The sequence below is a fragment of the Diorhabda carinulata genome, chromosome 11 (genome assembly GCF_026250575.1).
Source record: "Diorhabda carinulata isolate Delta chromosome 11, icDioCari1.1, whole genome shotgun sequence".
NCBI lineage: Eukaryota > Metazoa > Arthropoda > Insecta > Coleoptera > Chrysomelidae > Diorhabda > Diorhabda carinulata.
In genome coordinates this window covers 10,590,769-10,612,530 of record NC_079470.1, presented here as the reverse complement: position 1 = coordinate 10,612,530, position 21,762 = coordinate 10,590,769, and the positions used below count along the sequence as shown (strand labels likewise).

General features: G+C 32.6%; 2 protein-coding genes across 2 annotated transcripts; one reads left to right on the top strand and one right to left on the bottom strand.

Moving 5' to 3' along the window:
* Positions 1–6,378: 6,378 nt before the first annotated feature.
* LOC130899625 (uncharacterized) lies at positions 6,379–13,487 on the top strand. The gene is made up of 4 exons (XM_057809694.1): positions 6,379–6,525; positions 8,289–8,482; positions 10,216–10,329; positions 13,337–13,487. Exons 1-4 carry the CDS (start codon positions 6,379–6,381, stop codon positions 13,485–13,487), a joined length of 606 nt encoding a protein of 201 aa, XP_057665677.1.
* Positions 13,488–14,122: 635 nt separating this feature from the next.
* Positions 14,123–19,964, bottom strand: LOC130899624 (uncharacterized). Its single transcript, XM_057809693.1, has 4 exons — positions 19,830–19,964; positions 16,893–17,050; positions 14,396–14,530; positions 14,123–14,234 (listed from the first exon to the last, which is right to left on the bottom strand). Exons 1-4 carry the CDS (start codon positions 19,962–19,964, stop codon positions 14,123–14,125), a joined length of 540 nt encoding a protein of 179 aa, XP_057665676.1.
* Positions 19,965–21,762: the final 1,798 nt, after the last annotated feature.

The window sequence follows — 21,762 nt, the reverse complement described above, 5'->3', positions numbered from 1 at the left end:
TATAACCGTTAATGAAATATATTTATTAGCGACATATGAAGTTTCATACTGTATTGCTAAAAATAAAAAGCCTGCTGCTATTAAAATGGTAGAAATACTACATGGAAGAAAATATGGCGATGATATTCGAAAAATTCCTTCCTCGAATAGAATTTCTGATATTAACAAGGATCAATTAGTACAACTTTTTACAAGAATTAAAGAAAGCCCAAAATTTTCAATTCAATTGGACGAAACAACTGATATTACTAAATTAGCTCAGTTGTTAGTATATGTCAGGTACGTGGAGGAAAAATTGTTATTTTGTCGTCCTATGGAAGACCATCCTACAGGGAAAGACATATATTGTTGACGAATTTTTGAAAGCAGAAGGCTTAGAATGGAAAAATTGCTGTGGAATATGCACAGATGGTGCAAGAGCGATGACTGGCAAAAATATTGGTTTTAAATCGTTTTTTCCAGCTGCTCATTATGATCATATAACTTTTACTCACTGCCTCATTCACCGAGAGGCTCTTGCAGCAAAAAAATTAGTACCAGAATTGAACGATGTGCTTCAGGATGCTGATAAAATCATAAATTTTATTAAGAGTCTTGTCCTTAACAGTCGCTTATTTTCAAATCTCTGTAAGGATACGGATTCCAACTACCCAACTTTGTTATTACATGTAGAAGTAAGATGGTCAAAGCAATTTTTAATTTTAGATTTTTGTATGTTTCAAAACGAATTCTAAAACTATATATTTTCATATATATATGTATATTGTTACCTAATAAATAAATCATCAAAAACTATTTATTTATTTTTCTTTTATATTTGAATGGGGTCATCAAGAAACTCGCAATTATAAATGGGGTCGTGAACGACGTGAATTGTCATATTATGGATCAATATAAAATGCGAAAGTACAATTTTTACAATCATTTATTGCAATTTCAATTGAGCATAAATTTTTTCAAGTACAGGAGAATGAAAATTCGGTTGAACAACCGATGTAGATGAACACGATGAACCGAAAATCTTCTGGGCTATGATAATTTTGTTACTAATAGCGACTTCTATTTAACCTCTTGCGACACTTGAGCGTTTCTAACCGCCATGTCTTGCAAATAGATCAATTCGGCGCCTGATTTACTAAAAAGATTAGTTGGTGTTCACCTGAAGCCATTAAACGTAACCGATTCAATACATAGCTAACTTGTTTGTTTGGGCTCTGACCAAGGACTCACTCACTCAGCACCCTTAATACTACAATAGCTTCAGTTGTATATATTATGGCTAAAGTTGTTACCTATCATTCCTTCGCCAGGTTCTTCACTTTCCATTGCATAGTTCGACAAATCCTAAGGATGCTGGAAAAAATCCTAATATTGAAAAACGCTATTATTTTTCACACAGGGAAGCTCTTATTACGAAGTCTCTGCGATGACTTTCTCGCGGGAAAATACTTTCTCGATTTGTGAGTTAAAAAATGACACCGAGTCGTTTTTGCAGTCCCAGGGTTCAGATAATGTATATGTTTAAAAAACAAAGATGTATTGCAAAACTTGCATATCTGGTGGATATATTTGCTCACTTAAATGAACTCAATGAAAAAATGCAAGGCAGAAATTCCAATATTTTAACATCGTTGGATAAAATTGAAAGCTTTCGCGCGAAATTGAAACTATGGATCAGTCTCGCTACCAATGGTAATAATTAAATGTTTCCGAATGTTATGTACAGGCTTTGATTGTCAAACACTTGCAGAAAAATGAATTTCTATTTCCCCAAGATTAATCTGCAACCTATGGACTGGGTTCGGAATCCATTCTCCGATGTCATTCTTATTAGACACTTACAAATAAATGAGCAGGAAATGATAGGAATCAAAACGGATCCATTAGAATGAAAATTTTCAGAAACAGATTTAGAACATGTTTCGCTATGTGTGAAAAATGAATATCATTTGTAACGACCTATTTATGGGAATTACGATTTTCGACCCCAATAAAAACCTAAAAGAAGAGACCGCTTCAGAACGATCGACGAAGAGATGGGAGCTGCTTTGCCAACTATTACTCCAAATTTAGACTGTCTATGCTAGGTTAAACAGGACCATGTTTCGCAATAAATATTTTTTTTTGCAATTTATTGTTGATTAATAATAAATATTCTTCCGATGATTAATAAATAAATATTGATTAATATTGCTTAAAAATGTTTTTTTTGTGGTGTACCTTTAAAAATTTACCTTTCCCATGAACACAAAAAGTTTGCCGAACACTGTCTTAACTCACACTTTGTACCATTGCCATATCAGTTGTTTTTGTACATCAATCAACATCATCATCAAGTCTTTCAATCTTTTGGATTATGGCAATCGCTTATAGCGCTTCAATATCCTTTTTTGATGTAGAGGTAGTTTTCTTTATAGTCTTTCTCGGCCTGTGTCGTCTCCTTGGCCACAATGGGGTCCATTGCGTTATTTTTTCTCATCATTTCATTTGATTTTCTTCTCATTATATGCCCAACCCAGATGAGTCTGTGCCTTTATGTATTTCATTATATTTTCCTCCTCTATTTCGTTTTTCTTTGCTTTCCTCTCTTCCTCCTGTGTTGTGTTTGGACCTGTTATAGTTCTCATTATCTTTCTTTCGGTTCTTTTAAGTTCTTCTTCTTTCCTTTTGTTGATTACTGTTATTTACATCGTATACATGATTACTAGTCTTATTAGGGTTTTGTACTTTTTTATTTTGTTTTGTTTAGTTATGTTTTTGTTTTTTAATAGGTTTTGGTTTCTGCCATAGGCTTGATAGCGTTTTTGTACAATAATAGTTGTATATTTATGAAATATTCATGTTATGTTTAACCAAGGTGTTTATATTCATTTACAGATATATATGTCGATAGATAATTCTTGTACGTTCTTCCAATATATTTTTAGTGATTTATTAAAGTATTATTTGACGTATAATTTGAATTTTCAATTAGTCTATAAGATTATTATCGTTTTATGAGTTACTCCATTAACGCATTTCATACATTCCCATATTTAAAGCAGAAATGAACAGAAAAAGCGTTGATGAAATGAAACCACTTTAAATGGAAAATTCAGCTATCCTCGCTTTTAACAATAGCTAATAGTATATTTTCCACTCGCTGGTTTTTTTAGTCGAGTGGATTTTTAGGTCGACTTTTCTCTCATTCCGCCTTATTTTCGCGATAAAAGATTGGAATTTATAAAAAGTCAGTTACAGACGCATCAAAGCGTACTCAAAATCATGTATATTTTTCGTATTACAAACGCTACAAAATCTCGCAAAATAAAACATGACAAATATTCGTTACTCCTCTCTGCTCTATTCCATTTTTCAAATTATTTCATCTTCAGTTGCAGTATAAATTTTTACGGTTATAAAAATATACTTTAACAATTTTATCTTTTTGAGGTTTAAGCTTTTGACAAACTTTCTATTACATATCGTTGCGCAAAATAGAATAGCTATTATAGAATTTTAAAAACTCGGCGAATTCGCGCGGTGCTTTTAGGGCATTTTTTATAAATGGCAGCACTGGTTTAATATTTATTTGTATATAATTTTTTCAGTAGCAGTATTTCTACTAAATAATACCTAGGGCAGTCTATTTATTTATTTATTTCGTTTATTTTTGTTCTAGAACTTTGTAGAATTTTATTTGGGTATATAAATGATTCGTTAGTTAGTTTTAAATAAATAGTCGTAGTGAAAAGAAGGAATTAGTGAAAGTGTTGATAATTGATCAAATTAACAGCTGATCCTACCTATCCCTATCTCACAATATTTTGTTTTATATAGTTGGTAGCCATGTTCATATTAATTTTTAATTTAGCAAAGTTGTCAGGGGACAAGCACTCTTAGATATGTTCAAGTGACAGTGTAGTAGTGACACAAAAATTGTGACAGGCAAACGTGCTTCAATTTGTAATTTTCAAGAATTTTGAAATATTGTTAATCACAACAACTATCATTTATTCATCATTTAACAACAAAGAACCCAAACCCACTGAAAATAACAACAGAAAGTAATCGCAGAAATTGTTCAAGTGATATTTATAAGTAAATTATTATAAGTTAAGTGTATTGTTTAGTGTGTAAATATATTTAGAAAGGGTGTAAATAAATGCGAAACACGTTACAATATTTATATAATAATTTTGACATTTTCTTAAGATTTTAATATTTATTTGCAACGTTTGCGTAAATATATATGATTAATGAACAGTTATATTCATCTTACAATGACATAATATCTATTTTACTGCTATTTTTGAAAAAAAAATTGAATAGATAAATAGAAAAAAACAGAAAATAAGAAAGGTTCTCTCTACATCACCCAAATTTCATTTCAGTACTGAATAAACTAGAGGACTGCTACTTGGTTTTTAAACTACGACATTCTAACAAGAATTAATATATAATTTATAGAATAATCAGTGTCATATTCGTTAAATGAAAAGTGTCTTGAACGAAAGCTTCCATTCGTCCAGATAACATACTTCGCTGTTAAGTTAGGTTATGTTAGCTAACAGCGAAGTATGTTAGCTGGGCATCAGCAATATAAAAGAGTACAGAACGAGACAAATAAAATCAAATATAAACCCAACCTGGGTAATATTATGATAGATAATAAAGGGTGGAATGCCGAGAACAATTCACCTACGCGATGCCACAAAAGCCTCGATGGATTCCTAATATCTTTGTCTTCCTACTATAACCTTTTTTCTTTAAGAACGCATACGTTTCCTGTCTCGCCATCATTTTTGAGGTCTTGTGATATTGAGTATTATGTCAACATGATGATTCTTCTCTTTCTTCTTTGCATCATGTATATCCGGTTATAATTCTAAAGATGTATCAGCTCTTGTATACGCGTCGTATGCCTTGGTATTGCCCATGTTTTGTATTTTCTCGACTCACATGTCGTAGGTATATGTTTCTCCATATAGGATATTTTTAGAGATGTCCTTGAATCCTTACTCCAGGAGCTCTCTATTACCAGATTACATCGCAGTAGATCTTTTGCTACTGTTGGGCATAAGGTGATGAAAAATTGGTTCTGTGTAGTAACATAGTTCGAAAACGATAATGGAGCAAACACGATGAACCAACACAAACCACATCGAAAATTGAAAAACAAAAAAAGCATATGCAGTCAGTTTGGTGGGATTACAAAGTTTTTGTAACAACTTCCAAGGAATCAAACATCAATTCTGATATTTACTGTCAATAATTAATGGAACTAGATGAAGCAATCAAAGGAATCAGAGCCAGAAATGTCAAATCCTTCATAATGGAAGGCCTCATCCATATTTGGCAACTCGTGGAAAACTATTGGAGCTTGGCTGGGAAGTGACGCCATATCCCCTATACAGCCCTGATCTGCTACCATTTGATTAACATCTATTTCGAAATCTGCAGAATTCTCCGGTTAGTCAAACTTTCACAAATGACGATGACCTATAATCGCACCTGATTCAGTTTTTACTTATAACGACCAGAAATTTTATGAGCGCGGAATCATGAAGCTGAAAGAAAGATGACAAAAGATCATTGACGAAAATGAAAAATATATAATTGATTAAAAACTATTCTTTGTTAAAAAAAAAAGTGTTTTATTCTATACTACAAAACCGATTTTCGACATCAAATCTCAGTATACCTCAGTATGCTCAAGAATATTGAGAAATTATAAATGACGTAAGTAAAAAGTAAAAATCCACAAAAAGTGGTTTTAATTAAGTTGAAAACATATTGTAAAACAACGGAGATCAAATATTTATTAACATAAATCAATATAAAGACAGAAGACTTCGTGCGCTGCTTCTGTAGCCACAAGAACATTCTCGAAACTTCTACAAAACAATTCCAAAGTATTCGAGACTTCGTAATCATATAGTAGAAGAACAAATTTAACCTCTAACCCCGTTAAACTGCTTCTTCTTATAATAACTTCTTGTGATATGAATGTAGGGGTTGAAACTTGACGATTTCTCAAATTCCAGCAATATGAAAGTTCAGGAATGTCACTGTATGTTTAAAAACTGTGAAAGCCGTTTAATATAATTCTTCAACCAGATCATTACCTGGTTGATGAATATTTGATTTCAAATTTAGTTTAGTGGAATAATTATATGATTTATTGACAATTTCTAAACAATTGTTATACTTAGTATCATCATTGTGACGCTTCGCTGGTAAATAATATTTTTGTCGTTAAATAACAGTTATGATATGACATACTTTCTGCTGCTCATTCTTCTTAAAATTAACACTCAAATTCTAATGGTTTCTAATATTTACGCCGTTACATTTAAACAATGAATGGCGAAAAACGATTCAAATTGCATCGAGAACATGAGTGCAAAATTTGTTGGTTCTATTATTGCTGGTATATTATTTTTAAGTTTAGTGGAAACGAAATTGTTAGATACGAGCAAATATTTCCAATCGAGACAAAAACGAGCAATTATATGGAGTGATGCAGGTATCAATTGGGTTCAGGTAAGTTGTTCATACATATCATATCGAATTTAAAGAAACGAGAACAGTTTCCATATCAACCCTTTAATTGGACACGAAACTGGCTAGTATCGTATAATAAATATTATTAAGACAGGGAATTTCTTTGTCGGGCATCCCATGTATCTTGTTTTCGTTTTAACACCCAAAATTTCTTATATTTCTTCATTTCCTTGTATTCTTAATACTGATTCAACAACGACGAAACGTAAAACATTGCTGGCTTTCTATATTACATCTTAATATTCTTGAGCATGCTTTTCTTAAAGTATACTGAGGTTTGATGTCGAAACAGTACTTATTATTAATATTTGTTTGGCGACAGTTCTAATATCGGTTTTGTAGTATAAGATAAAACACTTTTTTTAACAAAGAATAGTTTTTAATCAATTATATATTTTCCATTTTGGTCAATGATCTTTTGCCATCTTTTTTTCGGCTTCATGATTCCGCGCTCTTGAAATTTCTGGTCGTTATAAGCAAACACTGAATCAAGTGCGATTATAGGTCATTGTCATTTGTGAAAGCTTGACCATTCAAAGAATTCTGCAAATTTTGAAATAAATGGTAATCACATGGTGCCAGATTAGGGCTGCATGAGGTATGTGGCATCACTTTCCAGTCAAGCTCTAATAGTACAGCAACTACAACAAACACATGAGTTGCCAAAGATGTGTGAGATTCTTGCATGATGCATCACCTTTCCGATATAATAACTCTGGTCGTTTTTCTTTGATTGCTTTATCCAGTTTCATTAATTTTTGACATCGTTTAGTACCTTGGAATCAGCTCAAAAACACAATACCTTTGTAATCCCACCAAACTGACAGCATAAGCGTTTTTTGCTGTTTTTCATCTTTCGATGTGGTTTGTGCTGGTTCGTCGTGTTTTCTCCATGATCATTTTCGAAGTATGTTACTGTAGAGATCCCATTTTTCATTATCAGTGATGATTCTTTTCAAGAAACGGTCGATTAAATTTCGTTTAAGATACATATCGCAAAATTTGATACTTTGAGTAAAATGAATTTCTTTCAATTCGTGAGGTACTCAAATATCAAGCTTATTATCTAGCCCAAGACATTTTAAGCGTTTTTCAATTGTTGTGTACGATACATGTAGCCTCGGTCAGACGATCCTCTCCAATTATGACTTTGTTTTGGTCTTCATTAACTTTTCATACCAATTCTGACACGTGCGATTTGTTAGGTAATCAGCACCATAAACTTCACATATTTCTTTGTGAACCGCAGCAGCTTTCTTTATTGCGCTATACGGGGTTTGTCGTACTTGATACGCGGGGTTTTTATGTACGAGGTATATCTACAAAGTATATTCTGTTTGGTTATATAGAAAAAATATCAATATATTAATTTCTCGCAAACCTATAAATGTGGAACTAATTTTCTACATAGCTTTTAAAATTTGGTAGGGTTTTCAACAGCGTGAAACAAGTTTGATCCTGAAAGTAATAAAATATATCGATTGTTCAAACTATTTTATTGAATTAAAACTAAGAGTTTATTGAACATTATACCGCATCGACCTACATAATAAATAAATGAATTGTCAACTTACATTTTATTAATAATAAGTTTAGAATTTGGTAACACAAAATATTCCGCAAATTTGTTTAGTGTTTCTAAATAATATTCTCATATAATGTCATTATATGCCTTCTTCATGAGATTAAGATATTACAATCTTCAAAAAATAGGATGTTCAAGTTCAAGATATCTTTTTTAGTTTATTTTTGGATTGGGATTACCATTAGAAGTGGAACATCATGCCATAACATTAGGAACAGTATTCAAAGCATTTTATCAATTACCTACAAATGCCAGTGTATACACACAACCCAGTCTACCAGTTCTAGGGAGAAGTAAAAGATCTACGTCGAGATGGGTTTTATATGAAGTTTTAGAACATATGATAGCAAGGTATATAGTCATCTATGTAAAATGCGGTCCATATGTATGGAATAAATTTAATTTTAGCGTTATTATATGCTATGTGGAAAAAACTGGAATAGGTCGATTTTTATTCGTAAATTGACAATTTACAATATGAAAATATTATCCTCCTTCAGCACCCCCTCTGAATTATAAGAACCCAAACGAAAATTTTGAATAAGAAAGGGGGTCGTGTGGGATTTTAGTCCTCTGTTCAGCAATATGAAGTTTTTTCAAATTTGGTGCAATCATAACTGAAAAAATTACATTTAAAATGTAAAATTTTGATAATGTATTTAAAACAAAACTTTACGTTGAATGGAGATAATAATATAAGTAAATGCTCAAAATGACCACCACTGTGTTTGGGTTGGTAGTCCTTATTTTTTGATGGCACAGTTAATGGTGGGGTTTATCTAGATTTTTTGATTAACTTCTTAGTGCCTACATTACAAAGACTTATTCCTGATGTTAATCATCCAAATTAGATCGATCTATTTGAATGAGGTTTTCCCCAATAGGTGGATAGGAAGACGAAAAACGATTGAATGACCGGCTAGATCCCCCGATTTGACTCCTCTCGATCACTTCTTATGGGGTTGCTGAAACTCTAAAGTATATTTCAATAAACCAAACAATTTTGCTGATTTAAAAGTTAGGATAACGGAAGAAATTAACAAAATAACCCTCAAGGTCATACAAAATGTACGAGAATTCTAAAATCGCGTCCCTCGGTTATTGTAAAGAAGTGAATGGTGGTCGCATTCAAATCAATCATAAAGTACATTCTAAATATTATGCGTTATTAGTATATTCATTCCATTATCAAAATTTTACATCTTAAAAATTAATTTTCTCAATTATGATTAAACCAAAGTTTTAGCGTAGTCTACGGAGCTTTCATTTGGTCCAACTATTGTGACCTTCCCGTCAGAATAACACAAAACACCCGGCTATGCTAAGAGGGATTGTGATTCTTTACTTGCAGTTGTTTTCGGTCATGTCGAATCCGATTTAAAAAAATTTGCATCCCACCGAGTCACCATAAAAGATTGCAAATAATTATTTGCGAATAGTCTAAATCTGGTGCAAGTTTACTCTAGCTAGTTTTAACCGAGATTATCAAGATTTTGGTACGAATCTAGCAGTCACTATAATGATTACAACTTTCACATGACCGAAAAAAATCATGAGGAGTACCCCACTGGGGTATTTATATCAACGTCAATACCTCGCGGTGAAGATGAATTCTGTATTACAGAGCTGAAAACGCTGAAAACTTTTGGTAAACAATGTGTTAAATGCATATAAAAAGATAAGTTGCCGGATGTCATTAAAAAGTCGTTTTCTCTATTCCTATTTCTCTTTTCCACCTCTATATATTTGAGCTCTTAGTGATGAACAATAAGAGCAGCTCCACCAGGATGTAAAAATAGTTGAAAAGGCTATATTAGAAGATTACTGCTGGCGTTTAAAGCGAGGGAACACTTGTCAATATAAGAGAAAAATTAAATATTTCTTTTTTTCTAGCGTATATTTAGTATTTTGAAGTGTACCAATATATAAATAGTATAATATAAATAATAATATAGTTTCATCGGAATTATTGAAAATAGAATGAAACAATACGTTTATTATTCAATATTATAACAAATAAATATGAAAATTCGTTATGATTCCATCTCTATTCATGTATTAATTTATTCGAATGCTTGTTTTAGGTATAACAATGGAGACGGAAAGTCGTGTATTTTGAAAAATATCTGCGAACTCGCTCATTCTCCTTTGGAACAAAGATCGGGGTTGCTTGCAGAAATAGTTACTGCGATTTTAAAGTGAGCTACCAGAATTTTATAAAAAAAATCTACATCTTTTGAAAAGTTAAAGATAAATCCAAATTTGAAGTTATTAAGAGGAAAGACGAATGAGTTTTATTTCGTTGTTTCTTTTTGATTTTTTATATCTGTGATAGGCACATTTGCTTATTTTTATTTGTATAAAAATATTGAAAGACACAGCAGTATGAAATTTTTGAAAAATTCAATTCTTTGAAAGTGAAATTTTTACCGGAAGACAAAAAACTGAAGGACCCAAAGTAAGAACCGTCATTGATGATCATCACCCGAGACTAACGGTTTGTAGAAATCCTCGTAATACCTGCTGGATCCTAGGAAAAAAATTTTTTCAATACCCTAGGTGTTTTGTATCTACCACAATAATCCGTAATGTTAATTTGAAATTTAGGTGAGTTTTAAGAATAGTACTATTGAGATTTGCTCATGGGCAGCAAAGATTAGCTTGTGTATTGGTACTCCAGCACTGGCGCAATGGAAAGAGGAATGCGATTCCCACAGGAGTTATGGAACATTCTCTGGACAATCTATGGACGCACTTGCATCATATAATTCACCCCTTTCGAAGAGATACAATAGTAGTCAGTCAAAGTTTTTTTCATTTACCGCTTCTACCTAGGTCGCTCTATCTGAATTCCAAAGAGATTGCTGGGATCTGTTACAAAAAGCCATTGAGACGACAATCCGCGATCTTCCTCAACAGCTTTAAGCAGAAATCGTATATAATCTATTGATCAAAAACATGCAGAGGAGTGCTACTATCCTATGTTCTAATGGAGGTCACATAAAATACTTTCAAATAATCTTTTTATCAACTTTCATTTTATCATTTTATTATTATGCACTAGCACTTCATTTAATTCTCAATTTTTTATTGTAATATGTTTCTGATTTCCTAATTTATTTGAACTGATCTTCAGCGGTGGGGTAAATTTATACACAACAATTATTCTAGATTCAACTAACTTACATAAAAATAATTATCCACTACTTATATAATCAAATCACTACTTTTATAACTACTCTTCTAATTTATTTGAAATTAATAGTTACTTTTCTATTTCGTTTCGTTCACTATGACTTATTGTAATCACAAATTTATAACAGGAAGAAATTTCGAGAAAGTGAAGAAACAAATAAATAACAAGGTCTTTCAAGTGATTGGTGGATAAAACAATGTAAACAAATTGCTTGCCACTGTGATAAAACCATGTAAATAAAAACATAATCAAAAACTCCGCCAACTTCGACAAGTTATAGACTTCCATTATAGCCGAACAAGATCGGCATTACGGTGCATGTCATTTTTAGCCTACAACCGAAGCTTTCAAAATCTAATTTGATTGCTAATATCCTTAACTTTTGAATAGTTTTCAGTGAAATATTTTCGGTTAACAGAAACAGCTGTTTCGACGTCCTATCATATAAATTTTGATTCCATACAATGATTAATAGAAATTTCTCCACGAAGCTATTTGTTTTAAAATGTGTTTCTATTGGGTGAAATAATTTCGTCCAGATATTAATCAACTAAAACTGAATGTGTATAGATATCTTTCGAGTGAAGTAACATTCATTTTGGCACCTAGTAGATAGTGAAACCCCAACATTCTGCCTGTTTTCAACAGTCAAGGTTTTTGTATTACTACATTTAATATTGTACAAATATCTTTTGCTAACATCATCCGGGACCATCAATACGACTTTCATAATCATAGATCAACCTAGGATCTCCTCGCCTATGTCACCAACATATGGACTGAAGTGCTCTAGACATTTGGAAATATCGAAGGCTTTTCACAGGGCTTGCCATGCCAACTTTCTAAATAAATTAAGATCGTTCCTCGCACATCAACTAGTTTACTACCTATATTCTTCAAAGACCAATCCATCTAGGTCGCTATCGATGGACACACTTCAGGAATGTTTGAGATCAACGCTGGTTTCCCCAGGGATGCAATTTGTCACCTCTTCTCTTTTTCATCGACGATGTACTCGACAAAACTGTAAGACCAATATATAGTTTCGCCAACGATAGCACGTTGGTGTCGTCGTTCGAATCAACCGTCACAATAAACTCGACTAACACTAACACCCAAATTGGTAAGCAGCGACAGCTCATCATCATCAATATCGATCTTGAAAACATTCTGGAGTGAGGTGGAAGCAATCTTAATGAGTTTAATTCAGGAAAGCCCCGATTGCTATTTTATAAAGAAGAAACTATAGCTCAGGATTTGGTCCTGTCTGGACATAAAATATCATCATCACCGCAAATTCTCTTGTTGGGTGTTGAGGATGGCAGCAATATGTCCTGGATTACTCACGCGGTCGAATTAACTTCACAAAAACTTGGATCCCTCTTTAAGGCCAAAAAGCTCCATATACTCCTCAATTCTCTACAAGGCCCAGATTCGGTATTGCTCACACATTTGGAGCGTAACCTTAAGATGTTAGACTCGGTACAATAGAAAGCAATTCGACTTATAGGCGACCCAAAGTTAACCAGAAACTTGGATAGCTTAGAGTATAGAAGGAAGGTCACTGACCAATATAATACTGCTCACCTAGAGCAGTATTTGCAAGACCTACTCCATATGCGTTATGAATACCGAGCTTAGCTGCAGACACTCAGAACCTCAATTTATCGGGACCTCCTTTCTTTTGGAGAAGTGCAAGTCTGTAGCGTCAGCTACCAAAGCACGTCTTTCCCGTACATTACAACCAAAGGAAGTTCAAGATCAATATCCACAGGCATCTCCACATGGTAGACAACACTAGAACTACTCAAGTGGATTGAGATTTGAATTATGAGAAAAAAAATTATTGTATTATTTTCTCATCCATTGAGTGATATTAAGGAAAATGAACATAAAGTTGAGACACCTATAAATTGATGATTCTTAACTTGGAACTATTTCCATCAAATATAATTTTGCAATTTGTTGAATCTTATGTTTTTTTTAATCGAAAAATTTCGATTTTTCAGGCCGTCATTAACCGAAGAAGAATTCCTTTATCCATCGAATATGGATTACGTCTCTGCCGAAAAAATAGGAAAGACAGCGGGACATTGCAACTATCATTATCCAAATTGTAAATTGAACTTGTTGGAACAATATTCTAGATTTTTAAAATAAAATTTCTATCAATAATAAAAGGAATCATTATTAAACATTTCATTACTTAACACTTTTTTCTCGTTCTAACACACACATCGATATCACAATATCTTCTCCGTGGCTAGTAGCGCGATTAATTCAATAATTTCTTACTTTTCCATTTTGTAATTCTGCTGGAGTAGTTGTTATTCCGTTAATGGTAAAGCTTTAACATAATTCTTTTAAATTCCTAGTTATTCGAGCTAGTTTCTCCAATCTCATTTTATCCACGATAGTTTCTGTCTTCTCTTCCAAACAACATCCAGAATTTCGTCTCACAATTATTTTTCGGTTATCGATCTCAATGTCTCTCGAGTTCAATTCGTTTCGCCGTCTTGATAGATTTAGAATCTTCTTCATTGTCTCGTTTTCGTAGATTTGCTTTTAAGTCTGTAAAATAGTGATTATTTCCACCTCAAAATAGTAAAGATTGGGTTCTTTCGCCACTATTAGTGATTTACTATGACATTTACGTAATGATAGGATCTATTAGTATAAGTTACTCAATTAAAAAGCAGTGGAAATAATGTAAATAATTCTTATGGGTTCGATAGAAAATAAAACTAAAGATATTCAAATAAATATTTATTTAAAGTTGTTGATAGAATTTATATTTAATCATAGCTCACAGTTGTAGATAGTGGTACTTCATTTTGACATACTTCTTCGTAATGCTCGCACTTGCTGAAAAAATTTTTGATAAAAAGTGCGTCGTTACCTTCATCCCTGAAAAAAAAATCATTAAGTATCTAAATCTTCAAGAGGATAATAATTAAATAAACACTAAACTAAACTGATTACAATTTTTAATGTTCGAATACTTTTATTTGAAATTATCTAAATGGAAAACGAGAACTGTTTTATTAATAAATATCTAATAAATGTACCTCATAATAATTTTCCCAATATCGCAAAACAATCCACAAGTTTCGCTAAATTTTAAATTAGAAAAAGTCTTGCAAATTTGTTTCATTACGCAGGCCAATCCTTGAACAGCTGTCCTAAAATTTTCTAAATTATAACTGCTGGATATTTCCAGAATGATTAAAAAATTTATAGATTATCAAAAATTAAATCGTAATGGTGTTTGCAGGCTCTCGACTACGCCCTATCTTTGAGTTATTTGATTATATTTTTTTCTGGTAAAGAGGTCGTTAATTGAACATTGTTATTAATAATTATTGACCCCTAATTCCAAATACTTCCGTCTTCAAATGGAGCGACTGAAAATGTAGTGAAAACTATAAAGTTCTAAAAAATTCAATGAGATATTTAACGTTCTACACCTTCAGTTAAATTCGAGCTAAAAATTAAAAATTTCGATTCTAATGCTTACTTTGCTTAAAATGTAATCATACAAAACGAAAATCCTTAATATGCCAAGTATAGTCCATCGTATAAAATGATTTTAACCCAACGTTTAGCAAGTTATTTGAGACTTTGGTCTCAACATCTCAACATCTACTTTAGATTCAAACTTTGTTCCACTAAAGAATTTCTGAATAAATAGTAATCTGACGGTGCAATGTCCGGAATAATTACTGGATGAAGTAGGAGCTTAATACCACCAAGTTCTTCGATCTTATTCCGCGTAACTTTCACAGGATATGCGTTAACATGTATTGTTGTAAAAGAATCCAATAAAACCTCATAGATTCGCAGCATTAATAGCTCGACCATCTAGAATGATGTCGAAGTAAGGTAAACCTGTTACTGCGGGAAAAACGTGTCTTGAATCTCTTCGTCATATTCTGTCATTGTGAAAAAAAAAAGAACCAGAAACAGAGCGACAATCTTCGCTGCTGTATTTTGGAAGCAAGCACGTCAAAGTGAGAGCTAATTAAATTGATAATGAAGATAATGGGTATGACAAATATTATTCGAGAAATCATAAAATCATTAAAATCTACAATAATGAAGTATCAAATTTGAAAAAAAAACGACCACATCTTTGGATTGGATTGCTTCACCACGACAACCCACTATGGTAGTCATCGAGCCTTGTGCAGGAAGCCTTCACCAGCCTGCAATCTTGACATAGCTATCTGCATCTTTTGATTCTTTCTTAAATTGAAAATGTCGCTGAAAGTCAACTCCACAACTCCATAAAAGGATAAAACTACTTCGGAGCTGGAACGAGTTATTTAATTAAATAGAGATTTATGTATAATATAATTCACCGAATGATAAATCATAACATTAATGCCAGATATAGAAATGGTTTGGAATTTTTAGCACTTTTAAACCCGGAAGAATGATCAAACAAATTGAGCGATCAGCCAAACAATACTGATCTCGTAGATATGGAAATGGCTCGGAATTTTTAGGGCTTTTAAACCTGGACTTAGGCAAAGTGAGCGATCAGCCAAACAATACTGATCTCGTAGATATGGAAATGGCTCGGAATTTTTAGGGCTTTTAAACCTGGACTTAGGCAAATTGAGCGATCAGCCAAACAATACTGATCTCGTAGATGTGGAAATGGTTAGGAAATTTTAGTACTTTTAAACCTGGAAGAATGACCAAACAAATTGAGCGATCAGCCAAACAATACTGATCTCGTAGATATGGAAATGGCTCGGAATTTTTAGGGCTTTTAAACCTGGACTTAGGCAAATTGAGCGATCAGCCAAACAATACTGATCTCGTAGATATGGAAATGGCTCGGAATTTTTAGGGCTTTTAAACCTGGACTTAGGCAAATTGAGCGATCAGCCAAACAATACTGATCTCGTAGATATGGAAATGGTTAGGAAATTTTAGTACTTTTAAACCTGGAAGAATGATCAAACAAATTGAGCGATCAGCCAAACAATACTGATCTCGTAGATATGGAAATGGCTCGGAATTTTTAGGGCTTTTAAACCTGGACTTAGGCAAATTGAGCGATCAGCCAAACAATACTGATCTCGTAGATATGGAAATGGTTAGGAATTTTTAGGGCTTTTAAACCTGGACTTAGGCAAATTGAGCGATCAGCCAAACAATACTGATCTCGTAGATATGGAAATGGTTAGGAAATTTTAGCACTTTTAAATTTGTACCTCTGCTTGTTGTCAGCGAATGCTTCTATTTTATACATATTCCGACATTGTACTGTATCTGGTGGTCGGAGTTTGTAGTATAAATTTCATAATTTGCTAAAATTTTACTTATGAGATTTTATCAACTCTGTATTATTTAAAATCTTCGATAATTTTTGATCACCTGCGTTTTGGCATTCATTAAAGTGACAAAATTGTTATATCCATTCAAAAAAAGGTGAAAATATATTAACATACATATTTATTACCAATAAATTGATCTGATCTCTTCGGAATTATATTAAGTACATTGAAAACGATTATATTTATAACGTGATCATAGTCTTCTAAGGAAACTTACTCATTAGGAATATTGCTAATGTCATCATGGATATCTCTTTTGAACAAAGTGAATCTGCTTTTCACATCGTGGGGTAGATCAAAGTTCATCCTTACTGTATAACCACAAGCAACAACTTGATTGTAAGGAAGAGTATTTAATTTTCCATTGAAACGAAACTACAAAAAATATTCATAATCATAAAGCAATAAATATAAAATCATAATTATGAAAAAAAGCTTGATCAGATAGCCTATCTAACCTATCTGATACAATTTTTTTAATACATCTTAGATTTTCATATAAAAAATAACAATAAAGTTAATTTGCTAACATGAAGAAAAAAAAACATAAAACTTTAAATGGGCAGTTGATTAGATTATACTTAAGACAAAAGACGAAGGCTAAAAACGAAAAATGTTATGGTTTCCATTTGTGTATTGTGTGCCGAGACCAAAACCCAAATTCCAGTAGTGACGAGTCGGTTATACTTCTTGTAAATTGTAAATTCACCTTGTAATGGAAAACAAGTAGTGCTACAGGAAGAATAAGACAGTCATTTGTTGTTATATTATTACAAAAAAAAAGAAAGAATCGATTCAATTCCATTATAAACTAAGTCTAACTAATAAATTACAGGACATAGAAACACACAGATAAAAAATACGAGCTGATACAAAATAAAAAGAAAACCTATAGTGTGTACGAGGTCTGGCTATTAAATAACGAGACTGCGCGCCTAGAGGGCGCCCTAGGCGGGTAGGGTGAAAAACGAGTAGTGCATTGGGTATCTAGATATCTTGTTCCGTCACTGAATTTGTGCAATAGTGGTTTGAAAAAAACTCTGGGTGCTATAAATTGTTGCAAGAGGCCTATGGGGACAATTCTCTATCTCGTACGCGTGTTTTTGAGCGCTGTAAGCGCTTTAGTGAAGGTCGAGAGAGCACTGAGATGACCAGCGCCCAGGTCGCCCTGTGACTGTCCGGAGGGGGAGCATTCGAATATAGAATAATTATTATATTAAAACCCTTTTTCGTAACAAGTCTCGTTTTTTAATAACCAGACCTCGTACCTCAATTCACATACAGCAGAAGACAGACAGACATTTGTACTGGAAACAGAGAAGAGAAAAAAGAAGTCATAAAAAGTGAAAGTAAAATATGGGAAAGAAATGTGAAGAGATTGATAGGTATATTGGAGGAACGAAAGTGGCAATGGCGTGGAAAACAATAAGAAATGTGAGAAAGGAAGAAAAACAACAGAATAATTTCAATTTAATAGAAATAAGTCAACCAAGAAGTAGAAGCGCTAACAGTAGACGAAATTTGGAAAACTTCACAACTGCCAAAAAATTGAAAGACAGTAGAACCCGGTAATATTCCCCTTGTGTTAATGAAACAAAATATTACACAAAATTATAACAAAGCTATTCAATAAGTGCCTGTTGAAGAAGTGTGACAATTATCGTAGCATTAGTGTAACTAACGCAATCGTAAACTTGTACGGCATAGTTTTGAAGAATAGGATTTAAAAAAATATTATTAAAATAGAAGAACAAAACGGATTTGTATTGATAATACATTCATTTTACAACAAATACTAGAGAAACGTAAAGCCAGAAATTTAGCCACTCACCACGTATTTGTTGATCTCGAAAAGACCTACGACACGATGCGGTTGAAAACGCTTTTTGAGATATTGACGAAATCTGACCTCAGCAGTGTTTATGTTTGAGCTATTCAGAGCATATACAGAAAGTCAAAAGCACGTAGTCATGTTGGGAAATACCGTATCAAAACCGTTTTCGCATTCGAAAGGTTTGAGGGTGTAGTTTATCACCAACATTATTTGAAATATACATTTAGGAAGCTCTGATTAGTTGGAGAACTGAAACTTCGAGAATGGGAATTCAGATAGAGGATCAGTGATTAACAACTGTTCATAAAATACCATTTATTATTTGATGAGGATATATTCAGTACTTTTGAGTAAATAAAACAAAATAACCAATACATCTTAATTTCACAAAAATGATGAATTTTTCGTTTAAAACAGTTGAAACTGGTTCGGTTTTAATTTTATAATAAATCAATCAAATTTGAATATGTAGTAAATTCACTTCAAAAAAGGAAACCAAAAAAGGAACGATTGGCATTAACATTTAAATCGGTATTTATACATCTCAACAATTTAACAAAAGTGGTGGATTGATTAAGTCCGTTGAAAATGATTCAGTTGAAATAACTTTTCACTATTTCTTCTCGGCGTTTTGTAGTTTTTGTTAATATATTAGGAAAACTATTTTAGTTGACTGGTTGACTACTTGTGAAAGCTTATAGCTGAAGTTGTCTGCTTCCATGTCTCTCTTCCAAAAATTCATCATTCAGAAATCATTATCTGATTCGAAATATTACTCCTTAACGTTTCATCTTTGTATGAGTCCAGTTGTTAATTAAACATGATGTCTTATTTCAATTGATCCTCATCAGAAAAAGACGTCATTTCTAATGTTTTTCTACTTGATTTCAGTCTTCTGCGTGGGTTGCTCTCGCCAATTGACTCACATAAAAAGATAAGTAAGTTTCGGTCTCTTGTCTCTGTCATGCAGTGAACCGCCACCTTTATACCAGCTCTAATTACTTGTTTTTTTGGTGGCTTTCCTGGAACCAGCTTTCTCCGCTCAGGAAGGTCCAAAAAATAACATTTTGTTTGGCCTTCAATTGCATTACCATTTTCATTAGTCAAAATGCAGACTTATAATTCATCTAAACTATATTCACTGTATTATCATAATAAATGAGCTCATTTTCTCATTTATGTCGCTGATATTATTTTTTTATAAAGTCTAGTTGTTTACTTGCGAGAACAATATTATTGTAAAATAGAAACTTACAACTTCGAAAATAACAAAAACTGGGTCAATCTGAAAAGTTTCAAGATATAAAACTGAATACTTACAAAAAATTTACTACTCTTTGTAAAAACTACTCTCCTCCTAACTCTACTTCTAGCCAAATCTGTCGAACAATGTATATTATAAATGAAAATCGATAGAAATATTATTGCAGTCAAGCGAATTGAATTTCCGAACATCTTAACATTGTAAATGGTGAAAATACAAACTATACTTGTTTGAAAAAAGAATAAATGAAATTTCTTGAACAAAAAGTAAATAACACAAACCGTTAAAAGTTAAAAGACAATACTAATTTATTGGAGCAATATAAAAGAGATACAAATTGGTTTTGTAAAGATTCGAAGTATTCAAAACAAATAATAAAACTGTTGGATAAAATAGTTATACCAACAAATACCCGTTATATACAAAAAAATAAGGAACTTGCTGGACCTGCGAAACAGACACACATGAGCTGGATGAAACAAAAATTAACTAAAATAATTATTTATCAATTAGAAGTTAAGCTAAAAGTTTTATGGATATCAGTAAAAATTGCAGGCAACTTCTTATATGATGAATCTAGCACTTTATTTTGCATTATGTATATCTTGTTATTGCAGTGTGGTTGCTGTAAACCACTGTAAACCGCTTGAAATGTCTACAATTCCTTGCAAGGTCAAAATATTGCACGTTGCTTCACATTAGTCTCTTGCCATCGCATCATGGATGCCACTATTCAAAATTCCATAAATAAAAGTAGTCAAATTCCTAATATCTTTATTCAATATCCAGTTTAAAAATAACAAAACTAAGTGAAGAAAACATTTGTAACACAGAGGTTAGAGTTTTCGTACTATATATGCTATAATAGCAGTATTAGGTAGATCAATTGATTGATTGGAGCACTTCTATAAAACTAAATTCTCAAGTCTTAACTTAGGAAGGTAGTCACTTTAGCAGACATACAGAAGAGAGTGAAATTAGCTTTTTTATATGCAATATTTTGATCTTATTTACGAGAGTGCATAAATATAGCTCAGCTGATCGATTATCAATTTCTTTTGCATCCAAGAAGTGTAGTTACTTTTGACTTAACAACTAACGATATGTAAGTTAGACCAGCTTGATCATTTCAGTTATTTTGAAAACTAATCTGCGCGTGCTTTGTGGTAAATATAATTTTTTTGTTGACTCGTCGCAGATGTAGCTCAGCTCATCGATTATCAATTTCTTTTGCATCCAAGAAGTGTAGTTACCTTTGACTTGACAACTAACGAAATGTGAGTTAGATCAGATTAAAGATTTCAGTTATTTTGGAAACTAATCTGCGCGTGCTTTGTGGTAAATCTAATCTTCTTGTTGACTCGTCGCAGATGTAGATCAGCTCATCGATTATCAATTTCTTTTGCATCCAAGAAGTGTAGTTACTTTTGACTTAACAACTAACGATATGTAAGTTAGACCAGCTTGAACATTTTAGTTATTTTGTAACCATATCTGCGCGTGCTTTGTGGTAAATCTAATCTTCTTGTTGACTCGTCGCAGATGTAGATCAGCTCATCGATTATCAATTTCTTTTGCATCCAAGAAGTGTAGTTACTTTTGACTTAACAACTAACGATATGTAAGTTAGACCAGCTTGAACATTTTAGTTATTTTGTAACCTTATCTGCGCGTGCTTTGTGGTAAATCTAATCTTCTTGTTGACTCGTCGCAGATGTAGCTCAGCTGATCGATTATCAATTTCTTTTGCATCCAAGAAGTGTAGTTACTTTTGACTTAACAACTAACGATATGTAAGTTAGACCAGCTCGAACATTTTAGTTATTTTGTAACCTTATCTGCGCGTGCTTTGTGGTAAATCTAATCTTCTTGTTGACTCGTCGCAGATGTAGCTCAGCTGATCGATTATCAATTTCTTTTGCATCCAAGAAATGTAGTTACTTTTGGCTTAACAACTAACGAAATGTAAGTTAGACCAGCTCGAACATT

Coding starts and splice junctions, on each gene's coding strand:
- LOC130899624 (XM_057809693.1), bottom strand. CDS start 19,964: ATGTTCGGAAATTCAATTCGCTTGACTGCAATAATATTTCTATCGATT. Junction 17,051..19,829: donor CAAAGAGTAGTAAATTTTTT/GTAAGTATTCAG, acceptor TATTTTTTGTAG/TTTCGTTTCAATGGAAAATT. Junction 14,531..16,892: donor ATTAGCAATATTCCTAATGA/GTAAGTTTCCTT, acceptor AATATCCAGCAG/TTATAATTTAGAAAATTTTA.
- LOC130899625 (XM_057809694.1), top strand. CDS start 6,379: ATGAGTGCAAAATTTGTTGGTTCTATTATTGCTGGTATATTATTTTTA. Junction 6,526..8,288: donor CAGGTATCAATTGGGTTCAG/GTAAGTTGTTCA, acceptor TATCTTTTTTAG/TTTATTTTTGGATTGGGATT. Junction 10,330..13,336: donor ATAGTTACTGCGATTTTAAA/GTGAGCTACCAG, acceptor TCGATTTTTCAG/GCCGTCATTAACCGAAGAAG.